Source organism: Acartia tonsa, chromosome 8 (genome assembly GCF_053477335.1).
Source record: "Acartia tonsa isolate MP-2025a chromosome 8, ASM5347733v1, whole genome shotgun sequence".
NCBI classification, from domain to species: Eukaryota; Metazoa; Arthropoda; class Copepoda; order Calanoida; family Acartiidae; genus Acartia; species Acartia tonsa.
Window position 1 is genome coordinate 24,011,457 of NC_137267.1, and position 16,723 is coordinate 24,028,179.

The 16,723-nt window shown below is 31.8% G+C and overlaps 1 protein-coding gene across 1 annotated transcript in view; it reads right to left on the minus strand.

The window, feature by feature from the left end:
- The window catches only part of LOC145326326 (rhodopsin-like), a 39,757-nt gene extending 29,918 nt beyond the window's left edge, over positions 1-9,839 (minus strand). The window contains exons 1-3 of the mRNA XM_080169619.1: positions 9,728-9,839; positions 7,494-7,589; positions 3,595-3,692 (exon numbers count right to left, since the gene is read on the minus strand). Of these exons, the coding sequence (XP_080025745.1) occupies positions 3,595-3,692; positions 7,494-7,589; positions 9,728-9,808 (275 nt within the window). The 5' untranslated portion in view covers positions 9,809-9,839. The remainder of the gene's footprint in view (positions 1-3,594; positions 3,693-7,493; positions 7,590-9,727) is intronic.
- Positions 9,840-16,723: the final 6,884 nt, after the last annotated feature.

The following is a 16,723-nucleotide window of genomic DNA, read 5'->3' on the forward strand; positions in this document are numbered from 1 at the left end:
TAATTGCAGGTTTTGAGCTATTTTAAGGAGTGAGTACAAAAGGCACAGTTTTTAAATTTAGAATTACTTCAAAATTCACTTGTTAAAAGTGTTACTTTGAACTAAAATAAATATATTACATAAATTTTGTAACATAACTGTTTATATTATATAGTCTAGAGGAAAAGGAAGAATTTCTTAAGGATATGACGTATATAAAAATTTCACTTTCGAAATGCAAATTTAAAACTGCATAGTGTGTTCTATAAGATACTGTTTCCATATATGATCATGTAACAATGATTTATTGTTAATTATATTAGTTCATATTTAGAAATACGTTTATAATCGTTTCATTCTCCTTTCTTTTTTTCCTCACCCTTTTTGTTTCTTGTCTAACCTTTAAATTTCCTTTTTCTCCCTAAATCAAGGCTTAAATACCCCCTGGCAAAAATCTGTGCTAGCATCAACTATTAAGCTTTATAACAGATAAATACTTTATCCAAATATAAAATTACCAGAATGTCTATCTGTCTGTGGCAAAGGGTCTCTTTTCAGTGATGTTTCTTATAGGTCCAGAAAAGGTGCATTACAATGATAGGGAAAGATCAACCATAGAAAAAATGACCTCCTACAAAATATTCTCTCCCCTCCTTTACTTGTACCTAGAGGGCTTTAGTAAAAAATGCATTTGCTTCTAGTTCTATTTAATTGTTATGACCGTATAACTATACAGTCTTTATTAGTATGGATGGTGGATGTACCCTCCCCCAAAATAGTTAAATCCCTTCCCGAGACCTATATGAATCTTCAATGTAAAGGATAACCATGTCAGTTCAACTGTAAGCGAGAACCTTCGCTACAGACAAAAAAGCTAACTACTTTACATAATAGGTTAATATCTATATAACTTTAAAATGCAATTTTTGAATATCAAACAATGTCTTTAGTAACACGCTCTATTTAATCATAACTTTTTACATAAAATTTAAAAAAAACAATCGATAATTATTACTACTTGTATGTTGCACCAAATTTTCATTTACTGTGATAAAGGATGCTTGTATCTGACTAAAATAATGATACCCCCCATCCACCCACTTTACGCTATCCTCTCCCCTCCTACTAGACGAACGAACTGACCAATATGCGAGGTCAATATTAGCATGCTAAATTGACTACAAATTTTCCCATTTCCACTTATATCCTATATCCAATCTAAAAATATTGTCTTCTATATTACATTTGATTTATTTTCATATAGCGCATACATGTTATCGGTCTGCTGTACAACTTTATCCAATTTGACTGACATTGCCGTCGACACTTAACCATATGAAAGAATAGAACGCCTAACAGGGACATTGTTAAATTAATGGTAATAAATTTCACTGAAACACTAAAATTGCCTCTTAAAATTGTTTTAAGATATTTCAAAGCATAATTTGATCATTTAAAAAAAAATTACAACACAAATAAAAATTGTAAAGGTGATCATATCTTTTATAAAAAATTTACTTAAACTCGCCTACGAAGGTTTTTCAATATTAAATAACATCATTTTGTAAGATTTTTTAATAAACTTGTGGGAGAAAAATTTCATTACGTTTATTTAAAAGTTTTCAGAGTTCTTAGTATTATTTATTTATATTCTTAAAATACATCTTAACAAATTTCTAAAATTGAACTACAAAAATTACCAAAAATTATTACTGGCACAATTTATTTATATCATTATTATTTAGTGAGGTAAGGAACATTGAGCTGTTTTTTACACTAATACTCAAAGTTTTTTAATAACGTTTTCTTATTCCTCGTCTTAACAACTTTAAGAACTTTTTTGAATTTTCTTTGGTTGGTTCATCAAGTTGAGTGTTCAAACGTAACAACCGCTAATAGTTTTCTACAGAAGGGAGAGTTTTGTATATCATCATTGAGGATTCACATCAATTTAGCGGCCATTGTCTTATCCCATTAGATTCCTGTTACTATTAAAAAATATGGATTGGGTATAGTATACTAAGAAAAGCCATTTTTTCAGTAATTTAAAAGTTTCTATTAAAAGTACAAACACAAGAAATTCAATGCACAGAAAAGGCGCAAAAATCTGAGTCTAAGCGCGTTTTTTCAAGCCGTGCTCTCTTTGTAGGTATATTTGAATATTGTTATGTAGGTTTATATACAGATGTGAAACCTTTTAAGATACTGAACAAAGTCTTCCTTTGTTAAACCAACATGATCCAAAAATATAATTACTTAAATTGGTCATAATGCACTTAAATTGTACAATTTATACAATTTTCTGTACAATTTGGAAAAATTTACGAAAAATATAGTGTTATTAAATAACAACTTATTACTTAAAATTAAAGATACTTTTTATTTGAAACAAAGGGACTTAAACCTTATCTTAAATTTCATAGTTACCAAGAAAGCTTAGTTTGTCGATTTAAGTTTGATTATATAAACCTTGATTAATTGTAAACTTTTTTATTTTAAATTTGGCTAAGGTAGTGATAATTAAAAATATCCATCTGATGTAAATACAAAAGAACAGTAAAGCCGCAAAGTTAAGAAATTATTATACACAAAATATCAAGATGAGACAAATATTTTTAGCCTCTCAACTGTTTAATGCTATAGGTATTAATAATAATATTTTTGTGTTTTCAACGATTTGTTTTGAATTTTATATAAATATTTATATTTTGTTATACTTTATAGTGTATTTTACAGAACATTTTATACTGTTTCATAAATTCTGTAAAAAATAACAAAAAAAAGAGAGAGAATGAGGAAACCCAGTAAAGATTTTAAATTAAAGTTATAATGTATTGCAAATTCAAAGACTTCTGAAAATTTTATACACTAAATAGCTGGATGCGTGAATGCTGTTTCCAGTAAGATCTCTTAAACGGTTTAACACAAAGCCATAGTAGTAGTAAAAACTTTTTGTCTCCATTTTCTCATGACTTTATGCCGCCAGAAGTGCATTTGATGAATGAATATGTGAAATAGCTGTAAGAATGAATTTAGGATACAAGGATATTTTGACAGGGCAAATTTGTAATCGATTTAGGTTGCTACAATGGTCATCATTTATTGGTCAGTTCGTCGTCCAGTCGGAATGGGTACTTTAGGGCTATCGTTATATTAGCCAGCTGGAAGTAGAATATTTTCATTTTATGCGAGAATCTCTATCCACGTATTCTACATATATCCATTTTATTAGGTTTGACATACATGATCAGAAGACCCATCAATAATTTAATCTTTCAAATTATAACACTGTTTTTCTATGTTATATTAATCTACAACACCTTTATTCTTCGAATATTTATGAGTTACCACGAGGTAAATCTCACATTTATGTCTTACATTTTCCCATAAAGTTTTATTTATAGTGTTTTACTATATTTCCAAAGTATCAATATGTAACAAAAAATTGCATTATAAAATTGCACTTTTTTGATGGTTTGACAGTTTTTGCTATAATGAATATCTTCAACATGAATTTATAATTAAAATTTGTAGGAAAGAACAGTATCTATTAGTTTTAAAAGAGGATTTTGATAGAGCTAAATGCATAGAGCTAACAGAAAAAATGTAAAATACCTTAAGCTAGCAACAAGATCGACTGGTAGACCATAGATCGCAGCCCCTAGCTCGGCTAACAACAAGGAAAACAGCAACCAATGGAACGGAGTATGTAACTGAAAATAAATTTTGATAATAAAATCACCAGATATATAAACTCCATTACTTGATTGAGAAAAAGAAAGAGCTAATAAATATATCAATGGCTATTCCGTCTTACCATTTTTTACTAATTTTACAAAGTTGATAACTTTTAAAAGTAATATGTATATGAAAGAGGGAGTGGAATTGAAAAAAAGGTAATCCTAATCAGTCTAGTGGTTATCGAGGTCTTTTAATACAGACATACACAGAGTTATACCTGGACTTTCATATAAAGCTCAAACTTTACATTGATACCGCCTTCTTTAACTTAAATAATTATTCAATTCTATAAAATACACAAAAAAACTATTTTACAATCTTTATTTTCATACTCTGCTTCTTTAATATATTTTTTTCCTTGTAGGTAATGTAAATTCCTTTCTTTAATTAATTACTTCTCTATATAATCTATACTAATTAATTATCTACACATCTACCTTGATATTTATGCAGAATTGTTTACCATTAAATTATACAAATAAGGTATAAAAAGATATAAACTATATCTATAATACAAAGTAGCTTGATGTCTGTCCGTCTGTCCCTTAAGATCTTTGTAACCACTGAACCGATCGGATTCTACTCTTCAGGGTATATACCTATTGGTCCTGTGGTGGTTTACAGCTATTTTTCTTGGGGGTTGGACACCCCGAACCCCCCCCCCAACCCCAAAACAAAAGTCCCCCCCCCCATTTTTGTTTTTAAAGAATTTGCTGAAGATTTCCTCAGTCCTTTTACGAATTTAGCCTTAATTATTTTTTTAAAATCACATCTTGGGGCAAAGCCCCTAGAGGCTAGAGGCGAAGCTGCTAATCTATTTTATAAAGTAGTAATGTTTTTTTTTCTTCTGAATCTTAAAATCTCTTAAAATTGCTGGTCCGAATTCGTTTGACTATTTAAGGAAGATTTTTAAATGTCCAGGTTTTTATTAGGATATTTTCTTGATCTTCCCTTTCCCTTCCCTAGAGGCTAGGGGCGAATTTAAAAAATTGCATGGGAGGTTGATCCCTACCACCCAAAGTGCCCCTAGAGGTCTCTAGGGGTCGTTGCCGGTAACCGGTAATAATAAAGAAAATAGAAAAGGGAAGAATTGATCATATTACAAACTCTAATAAAAAAAGCTGATAAAGCTCAAATAAAAAACGTACTATGTCACGTATCAAAATGATATATATGTATTATTCTATTCATATTATATAACAAACAAAAAAGAAAAAAAGAATAAAAAGTTCCAATAAAAATCATAAAAGATTAATATAATTTTAAATACTGCAAAAAAAATTGTGAGTAGCACACACTCACCATCGTCCATCTCCTACTTGCCAGAAGGCCAAAAATCAATACTAATTTGTTACGGTCCAGCAATTTACGAGATATTGCTGTACATAAACTTGCTTGAAATGGGAGCGCCTCAGTTTTAAAGTTACCGACATACATACAAAGTAAACTATTGAGTAGCTATCATATTAATAATAGTTTCTATGAAGTCCTTTCCACGTGTGATATAATATCATATAGAATAGGAAAGGGGCATAATTTCGAAAGAACAATTTGTATAACAAAGTATTCAGCAGATTTTATGAAAACTCGGGACATATATTTCAAACTCCTATCTCGTTATAGTAAATTACTAGCTTCTAAGGGAAGGCCAAATAGTTCCTAAAAATAGATTAAAATCTCCCCATCAAATTTATAAAGCAATTACCAAGATCTTATGCTTCATACTAAATAAACCTAATAGTTCATAATATAGGATTGTATTAGACCTCACAGACATTAAACTCTCGCCAACTGGTAGTCTTCACGGTGATAGGTTCAAATCTCAGCCTTAACTGCGTCATAATTAAGGACAATTAAAAGATTCCTACTGCAGCTATGTCAGACACATGACATTTGTATTACTATAAAAATTACAATAATAGGGGCTTTTTATTTTGGCAGTGCCATGAAAGGGTTGGTTGTCTGATGGGTCATGATTTACCTAATACCATATTCTTTAGTTATCATTGGACCTGTTCCTAATTTCAAAATTATTTACTTTTTCATATCTCTTTCCCTCTCCCTAACTTTGAGTGACTCCTGTCTTATTATAGGATAATCTAATAAGATAGGTAAATCAAATTAAACATGTATATTGTCACTATTCTTCATATAGAATATATTCTGTATTATCTTTATTTTTGGTTAAAAGCGAAGCTTCTTTGTAATTAGAGTATGTACGTTCGATCGTCCTTTAAAGCATACTGAATTTTATGCAACCGAAATATTAACATATTAACATTAAAATTTTAGATAAAAGAAAAAGATTGTGCAATATATTTGCAATTTTTCTTGATAGTAAGCTTCACTTTTTATGTATGTTGTTATCTTTGTGTATACGAATACATTTTTAATATCTATTAACACAATTCCTATTATATAAAGTAGTATGCGTTTTTGTCTGTCCCGAAGGATCTCGCTAACCACTGAACCGATATTGTTCTCCTTTACAGTGAAGCTTCTTATAGGTCCTGGGAAGGTTTAAAACTATTTTTTGGGAGGGTGTCTTCACCCCTCCCCCCCCAAAAAAAAAATATTTTTTTTACTCTTTCGAGATTTAAAATGGGATGAGGTCGACTTTTCCCCCTCCTACCTTAAGTGCCCCTAGTATATCATAATTCCTTTAAAAAAAGGCTTGGTTCAAATGGCACATTGTTTAACTTTCAGTTTTTAATAAGAATCCATTTTTCAGCCATGGATTTGTTAAAAGTATGAAAAATCTGGAAAAATAGGAAATTAACATTTTCTTTCCCATATAGGTAAGATAAATAATATATTACAAAGAATTTTAAACTTTACAAGATTTGAAATATTTTTCTTTGTTTTTTTTTAACTTTGTAAAATTTCCAACGAACATGTCTGTACGTCCATTTCTTGGGTTAACAAGCACGCTTATCATTCACAAGAAGTGAAAATGCTTTTAGACATATATTGTAATTTAATTTTTTCCCCGCATACTGTTGTTGTTGTTGTAGCCATGATTCTCTAATGTTAGGACTCAGATGCACACAGAGACTGGAAGTGAGAATCCTTTGGCCAATCTTAGATTGGTAAGCTTCGCGCATAGCTGATTGTATTCTATGTTACATTACAAGCTGACCCGCAATTCTCGTGGAAGCTACGCAATTATTACATCACCCTGGCCTAGAGTTTTGGCAGGTGTTCCATATTAAGCCACCCTAATTAATGGCACTCTCATACGAGGAGTATGGATGAGGGAAAGCATGGTTAGAGCTGCTTGATTTGCAGAATCCTAACTTCCTACAAATCTCCCCCCTTACAACCCCAGGGCATCTTAGGGAAGGTTGCGTGATCATAATCTGACAAATTGCGACAGCATTTGTCAACCAAGTGCAAAGTCTATTTAGGGACTTGAACTCGGTTTCTCCCAACCACAGCGTAGTACGCTAACCACTACACTATGGGACACCCTTTTTCCCCGCATACTCAGCTAGCTAGGCGGATACAACAACGAGAAGAGCAGCTTAGCTATGAGGTAATAGTCATTTATCGCATCGTATTTTAGACAGATTTCTGTGGATATTAGAACCAGTTCTCACAGGTAAGGTCCGAGCTAACAAAACTGATATTATCTCTATGATTTTCATTTAATTATTCGTAAAAAATTATCTGTAATTTGATGCTATACATATTTTTTTCAGTATGGCTGAAAACTGGTTCTAATCCACAGGATAGTAATCGGTTCCGAAGCCATGATGGGGAAAAAAACTTACCTTTTTATTTCTAAGAAAGACAATGACCATGAAAAGATTCATAGGTATGGAGAGAAAGCACAGGAAGGACAAGTAAACACTGCAGGTCGTGAATACCTAAACAATTACAATAATTAGGGTTAATACCAGGATGTCTGTCTGTATGTCTGTTTGTACCGAAAGATCTACCAGCAAATCATTGAATAGATTTGGTTCTCCTTTACAAAAGCAATCATCAAAAAAAAACTTGGGTGGGTGGCTATATTTTAATCCCCCCCTAAACCCCTTGCATGATTTTTTTTCATTTTGAGTATTTTTCCTTTTTGTCTAAGGCGTAAAAAGTATTAATGTACTTCATGTACTTGAACAAAACAAACAGTAAGTTATTTGTAGTAGCGAGGCTATTGTACAATATTAATGTGTCTGTCCGTTTTTATTTAGCGCATAAATACATATGTATTAGTCACGTTCCTAGAAACACAATATTTTGTAATTAGGATGAGGGTTTAAGATTAAAAGCACCAAGTAAAGATAGGCTTCAACTTATCTTTTTTGTTTGATTTTACAATGCTTCTAATGAATACACCCATTCTTGTTAAAAAAATAGAAGGTAATAGATAGTATATGATATATAAGTAATAAGTATATCTATTATAAACATATATATAATGTATAATATTATAAGTATATCATTAGACCTTAAAATAACAATACCTTATCTTTATATAAAAATACTTATTACACAATTAGACAGTACATTGCATTACAAAATAAGCCTTTATAACCTTTAATCTAAATTGATATTTTTTTTAAAAATAGTACATTATCATGAGTAGTTAAATTCTATCTCACATTTAAATATCCTTTATAGAAGGGGCACAGCTACCCAAAGTTTTAATACTCTGAAAAATAATTTAGGTAATTTTATTGAATCTTGGTTTTTTTTAAACAAGCACTATCAAAACTTATTACCTAATCAATAATTTTATTATAATGAGTAATTTAATACAATAATCATTTCCCTGTTTGTTTAAGGATTTTAATTTCCCTCCAATTACCTATTCCTCTTTCCCTGAAAATACTATAGACTCTGTGTAATTGCATTACAAAAATAATATTAATCTACGTTTGGTAATGAAAACACACCTTGCGAATACAAAGTACAAAATTGTACATTTACAATACAGTTACACATAAAACATTGATTCCATATTTTTAAAGCCTACCGAAACAGATTTTTTCTTTTTAAAAAGAATTTCTATCTTTATTTTTAATTACTAAATTTTTTTTTTTACAATTCTAAGTATTTTTGAAACAATAGAAAATACAATAATTTTTTATTGTTATTGAACATCAAAAAATTTATTGTTAACATTACAATACAAAAACAATTATTTTTCAAATAAATAAAAAGAATATCTATTGAAATGTATTTTACAATTCTTACAATTTGTACTTTTGTACTCTAAACAAGGGCGGCAAATTAACGATTTAAGCAATCTGTAATAGACGTTCAGATGGAACGAACCTTCATGTAGAACAACTTCGCTTTTTAAAAAATTAAAACATGTAAAAGTTTTCGTCAAATTTACAATCATATTTAAGATTTTAGGAAGAGCAGCTATTCTACAACTTGTAATTAACCGTCCAAACGTCTGTCGTCAACAAACTGTAAGCAATACAAAATGATTACATGTTGATATAAAAATTGCTGATGTACTTTATACTAAATTATTGGATAGAATATGACATTCGATACTGCTTTTAACAGATTAAAAGGAATTATAAAACTTTGCAGCATCGCAAGTTCTGCACTTTCAATTAATGCTTATCCAAAAAGCAGTAAAAATTACAAAACTGCAAAATAAACTACATTTTAGCAGTTATGACAGTATATTTACATGTAAAACGCAAAACTGGAAAGAGTGGACAAGAGGGAGGGAGGTTACATTGGATTGTAATTGAAATAGTACTCAAACTTTTGTAACCAGTTCTATTATTCGTTGCCTTAAATACTCTGGGTACTTTGATTTGTTGATTCAAACTTTCGGTGTTCACACTTTTCAACCAATATTCTTATTCTATTGAAGTCTGGTTATGTGGCCGCCAGGATTGCTGAATCAAAAAATAAGTCACACATTTAAAAAGTCAGAAAATTTTGTAACTCTACCTTTCAAAGAATTAAAATGTGATGCAAAAATCTTTAAGGGGTGTAGAACACTCCCCCCCCCCCCTCCGGAAAATGGTTAACTTACCCAATGAGGCAGGTCAGGTTGGACGTAGTAGGGGTCAATAGATTGTATGTACAGCTCATCCGAACTATCATTCGAGTACATTATTTAGGATCACAAGGATCACTCTATCACTGAAATTATAGGTCTCATTATAATCTCAAGATCGGTAATTTCTTGGCATTTATTAATTGCAGTAATTTGTAACTTTATTTTAACCTCAGACAAAAATCCTAATCATGAGTTGGTATTTAGGCTAAGGTGAAAAAGATTTTTAATTGCAAAATCAGTTTTTTATATTTGAACGTATTTTATATTGTAGACGTACACTTTTTGTTTTAGAGAAGCTCTGCTTTTAAATGAGACCAATCATACAAAGAGATATTAAAAATAAATCATTTGATGCTTATTGTAATATACAGTTACTAATTTTCAAGCTTAAATAGTATTATTCTTTCCTTTAAAAAATATGTATATACTTTTTACCTAGTCTTTGAAAAAATAGGTTGAAGATAAAATTGATATACATATCGTATATAAAATTGTTGAATTTTACAGTAAAGTTCAGCTTTTCCAGAGCATTTCTTAATAACACTAAAACTATGCTTTTTATTTAAATTGCCTATAAAATTAAATCTTCTATATTTTACCAGTATTTTATCTTTGAATTTTCATTTTTTCGAATTTTTTTAGTTATTATAAGTTTATGCTTTAAGAAAAAATTTGTTTTTTTTTAAATGTGTAATTTGTAATTAATGGGATATATTTAGATTAATTTTGATAAATCATTAATAGTCTTGTGTGTTTCTCCTTCAGAGGTTAACGGACGACTAGACTAAATAAAATCTTTTCTGACGGAGAAATTAATTTTTACTCTCAGAAGATCTATACACACACACACACACACACATACACATACACACACGCCTACACACACGTACACACACCCACATATTTATTTAACCCTTTCCCATCACTCTCTCTTTATAATTACACTATTCTCGTATTTTCTTTGCTAAAAAGGCCTGTTTCTCTCTCTCTTTCTCTACCTATCTATCTATCTTTCTCTCTCTCTCTCTCTCTCTATCCCCCCCCCCTATATCTCTATCTCTTCTCTCTTTCTCTCTCTCTCTCTCTCTCTCTCTCTCTCTCTCTTTCTCTCTCTCTCTTTCTCTTTCTCTCTCTTTCTCCTCCTATTTCTTCCTCTCTCTCTCTTTCTATCTATCTCTTTGTCTCTGTCTCTCTCTTTTTCTTTCTTTCTATACCCCTCTTTTCCTCTCTTTTGTTATCTATCTATCATCAAATGTACTTTAAATTGTATTATTGAATGGTATTTTCCAATTAATTGTAAGCAAATCTACTCTACATAACCTTATTCAAACAACAATGCCATATTTATTTTAGCTTGCTAACATGGAAATTCGTTTATTGTTCAGTTTGTTAAGCCACGGGAGGGCTGGTGATGGGGTAAAGGGGTTTCTTTACAGGGATGAAGGTTATTTTTACCCACTTCCCTTCAGTTACATTACAAAACAAGTTTCAACCCAATATTACGCGACACAAATTTTCAGCAATTATAAATGGAATTAGTTTTCTGAAAACGGCTCCTGAATTTATCGATTCATAAATAATGTCATTTGCATAATATCATATCAAATTGTCAATGATATGTCAGCTATGGCCGCTTTTAAATTAAATACAAAATAGTCGACTCACATAAACAAAGGATATTGCATGTCAACACTTTGGTTTTTTAAAGTTTTAATATTATTTTCAAATATAATAATAATAATAATAATAAGAACTTTTATTCAATAACTCTTCAATCCTGTTATGAGTAAATCACATAGACAATTAATTATTATATTGAAATTACATGTTAATATTTCATAATATAACGATAATAATTATATGTTTTTATTGTTACTGGTAAACATAATTGCGGAATTTGATAAACTAGGTGATTTCTCTTGGCGGGCCAGGTGCGGCTGAGCCTACTTCGGGCTGGACTGTGGTTGGTGTCGGTACCACTTTCGCCGGCCGGTGACCGCCATATAAATGCGGATCAGAAAGTTATCCGCTCGTGGTTCCACCGCTTTAACATCTACGAGCTCGCCTTCACATCAGCTTTGCCTGCAACCCCTTCTCCATAACTTCCATATGTCAACCTGTACAGCAATGTTAGTACGTGACCGGTCAACGAGTTGACCGGCTAGCGATTAGACAGATAGATGGATCCTGTGCCCAACATGTAAATATGAACCAACCTAATCATGACATATAGACATTTCGTGTGACCAAAGAAAATTTAAGAAAATTTAGAAGGAAAGAACTATAAGATTACGAAAAAAAGGAATTTTGATTAAAAAATAGGAAATTGTTTATAATTTAATAAAATTTAATAAATTTTGTGAGAATCTCAACAGGTTTCTAGATGCGCTCCCCCGTAAAAGTAAGTTGAAAAGAAAGAAAAATTGTAAATTTAAATTTAAATATTGTTATAAAGAAACATGTTGAAAAAAATGTTGAAAAGAAAATATTGGAAAGGAGTTGCTAAAAAAATTGATAAAAAACTGTAATGTAAAAAATTTGTTGAATGAATTTCATTTAATTGCAGGGGTTAACATCTAGTAAGAACTCTATTTTGAACGACAACTCGACGACGGGGATGTAGGTATTTAGGTCGGACTCGAAGGACACAATGTACGCCTTCCAGGAGCTCCTGGTTGTACAGACCGGGACAAGGTAGTCTAAAATAAATTAGATAAATTAATTGAAAAATAAAATTGAAAAATAAAATTAAGTTGAAAAATGAATCGAAATTAAATTTGAATTTGAAAAGTTAAGATTAAAGAAGAATTTCTATGTGTATTAAGTCCTAGGTAGCTAATTTGTATTTAACGTTTCCCGGCCGTTTACAAAAAACTCCGACATTCTTGAACTAAGTTTCAACCCTTGCTAAATTTCCAATGAATCCCTTAGTCCCTGAGACGACCATGTACAACCCCAATGAATGAAAAGAAGGAAAGAGAAAAAAACATTGCTTGAAGGCATCAAAATTTTGGTTGAAATTTAGGACAGAATGATCCGATGCTATAATTAAGTATGTCAAACCGATGCCTGAAATATTTGAGAAATGTACAAAAAAACCTTTTAATCGTATACTCATTTTAAATATGATAGGGATAAAGATTCCAAAAAATCAAAAAATCAAAAAAGAAGGATACTTGAATCCAACTTAAATAGCTCTGGTGATTATGAGTATGAGTATGATGTTATGATATATTGTTGCCTGCATAAAGTGTAAAAATAAACTATTGATAAGTTAAAAATAAGGATAAAATGTAAGAAGATTAAGACTGAAAAATAAGAATGAAAAATAAAGAATGAAACCATTATATTGAGTTTAATACAAAGTAAAAAGCTTTCCGTTTGAACTCCAGGAATGTAGGTATTGTTTTTAAATTTTCAGGTAATGTGTTCCAAAGTCTTGGGAAAAAATGTAATGGTGAATTGAATATAAAATTTCTATTGGCTTGATCTACTATGAAATTATTTCTAAATCTGGTTTCATAATCGTGAATTGTATCACGTGTGTTCCAGACACCATCAAAAACTCTTGGCTGCATATTGTTTTTATATTTGTACATAAATAAAAACACTTCGTATTCCATTTGTTTCCTGATTGGTAAAATTTCCAATTGTTTAAATAAAATATTTGATGGAAAACGGCGTGGTTTTTTTGCTATTAAGCGGCAGCACTCCTTTTGGAGCTTTAAGATTGGCTCCAATAAGGTGTTTGGAACAGCAGTGAATACAATTAAACAATAGTTGAGAACAGACTTTATGTAGGCAAAATAGAGCAATTTAAGATGTTGCGAGTCAAGTATATGACGCATTTGACGTAATGAGTATACGATTTTTAAAATTCTTTTGTGCATTAAATTAAAATGGATTTTGAAAGACAATTTCTCATCGATTTGAATACCCAGGTGCCTTGCGGCTTGTTCTCCAGGGTTACTATTCGAAAAAGTTATATGATCTAGTTTCTGGATTTTTTCTGGAAGGTTCTCTCCTTCATGGTTAGAATTGATAAAAACTGGAAACTGTTTTATAAGATTTTTTTCCTCTTCCGTGAAATTTTGCCTTGGCGATTGAAACAAGATAACCTTGGTTTTTTTGCTATTTATAATAAGTTTATTACTGTTGTACCATTCAGTAATTTGAGGAAGAGTATTTTCAATCTTAATAAACAGATCCCTAATGTTGTCAGCTGTTAAAAGACAAAATGTGTCATCTGCAAAAAGGGACAGCAATGCGTCTCTAGTGGCAGAGTCTAGATCATTAACTACGATAAGAAAGAGAAGTACACCGAGTGTACTTCCCTGGAGAACACCGATAAGGATAGATAGTACATCAGAAAATTCTCCCCCAAACGCAACCTGTTGTGACCGTCCTTCAAAGTAGCTTTCGAACCACCTCAGGACCACTCCACGGCAGCCATAATGCTCGAGTTTTTTCAACAAGATGTTTCGATCCACAAGATCGAAACACTTCTTGATATCAATTAATATCCCGGCGCACACTTTCTTTTCGGAAAGTGCCGCCGTGATACGATTGACAAGATCAAGAACATTATGTGCCGTGGAGAGGCCCGGACGGAATCCGAACTGTCGCGTGGAGAAAAAGGATCTTTCATCTAAAAATTCATATAGTGATTTGTACATGATCTTCTCGAGTGGCTTCGAGAATGTGTTGATGATAGAAACACCCCTCCAGCTATCTAAGCTGGTCAACGGCCCTGATTTATAAACGACTACATTCTTGCTCACTTTCATCCCTGAGGGAAAAATTCCTTGTGAAAAACTAAGATTATATATGTGCGTCAATGGCCGCACCAGGTTAGCGGCACATTGAATTAAGAGTTTACAACTTACATCGTTCACGTCCTTGGCCGTCTTGGGCCTGCAGCTCGTTATTATGTTAAATACCTGGAGTTCATCCAGGGGAGGAATGAATATACTATCATTAATGGGGGGTGGTAAATAATCCCTAAAATCTTTTGATGTTTGAGGAATTTCAGGGGTAAGGTTCTCACCCAATTTTGCAAAGTGGGAATTAAAGGCGTTGGCTATTTCCTTTTTGTTCTCAATTTTTGCTCCATTAATTTCCAGGTATTCAAGATCACTTGAATACTTGGATTTACCCATTACCTCCCTTAATACTTGCCATACTTTGCGGCCATCTTTGCCCGCTTTTTCAAGCTCAGATTGATAGTATATTCTCTTTCTCTCCCTGCAAGCTCTCTGGTAATTATTACGGTAAGTTGAGTACCTATCCTTATTTTCTTCTGTTGGGTAACTCAAGGATTTCCTATACAACTTGTCCCTAAATCTATTGCACAGCAGAAGGTGATTAGACATCCATGGCGACTGCGGCATGGTCCTGCGATTATTGCGAATTTTGTCTTTGGGACAACATGAGTTGTAAAGATTAAAGAAAATTGAAAAAAATTTCGCATAGGCTAAATCAACATCCTCTGTGCTTAAGACCTCATCCCAATTTTGTATTGATAGTTCATAATTGAGGTTATCAATATTTGCTTCTTCCAAAAATCTTTTTTCAAAATATTGTGGTTTTTTTGGGGGTTTTGGAATGATATGTGAAAAGGAACTAGACAATACAAAATGGTCTGATAGGTCAGTGACAATTACATGTGAGTCAACAAAATTGTCCAGGAAATCCCTGCAAAAAATTGAATCAATCAATGAGTACGAGAAATTATGTACTCTGGTTGCTCTTAACGTTAAGGATAGATACCCATTACTTACCATTAAATTAAAAAAACGAGATGCAGGACCCAAGACGTCATAAGTCGTGAAGAGATTCAAGTTGTAGTCTCCCACAATGAATACAGGGAGGTTGCTATCATCAATCACATCTAAAAAGTCACCAAGTATGTTAAAAAATGATTCAAGGTCCTCGGGGTTTCTGTGTGGAGGTCTATAAACGTTAACTATCAATGCCTTAAAGCTCCCTAATGTGACTTTAACACACATAGTTTCAAAAATATGTGGCACAAAAAAATTTGGAAATAAAACTTTTGTTTGATATTTGCTATGAATAAACAGCCCTACTCCCCCGCCCCTCCCTTCTGGTCGGGGGGTGGAGATAAAGTTGTAATTTATTAAACTTAAACTATCTGTGTTCGAGTCCTGTGACAACCAGGTCTCCTGGACGGCGATGACCGATGGACCAACTCCCTCCAGAGAGGCCGTTTCAATTAGATTTCTTAACTGTTGGATTTTACTATTGAGACTTTGAATATTAATTGAAAAAATTTTAAAAAGTTGCTCATTTGTATTTTTAAATTTATTAAAAAGAGAATCTATGTCTATATAGTCACACTTAATGTTATAGTCGCTCGAGTATTCTCTAAACGTATCGTCATAGAGAATGCTAGTGATGTCATAGTTCACATTTTCATTTAGACACAAAATATCATCTACCTGGCTAGAACCAGCTGTCTAAGGATGTGTCTGGAGGCCATGGATCTGGAGATGCAGGTTCTGCTTCCGGTTCAGCTATGCAGGCAGAAGTTATCGGCAGGTGTTCCACTAAAATAATAACATATATAATAAACATGGTAAAAAATCTCTACTATTTCCCCCCCCCCCCCCTACCCGCATCCGACGAGTATAATGATTTGATAAATTCAGTAAAAAAAATCAGTAAGAAAATCAGTAAGAAGAATAATTCAGTAAATAAAGTTAATTTCAAAATTAATTTGCTAATTACTAATTACCAATTACCAGTATATGTTTACACACAATTATCATTAATCAGTCTAATTCATTGAATTTGATTATTTTACGATTATTGACAGATTATACAGATTATAATAATAATGATAGTTATAAAAACGGCTAAGCGTAATAAGTTTGAGCTTTGATATTGATGTGTACCTAATAGTACCTAGTAATTGCTCAATTAAAGTGAAATTTGTACAAAAATGTACAC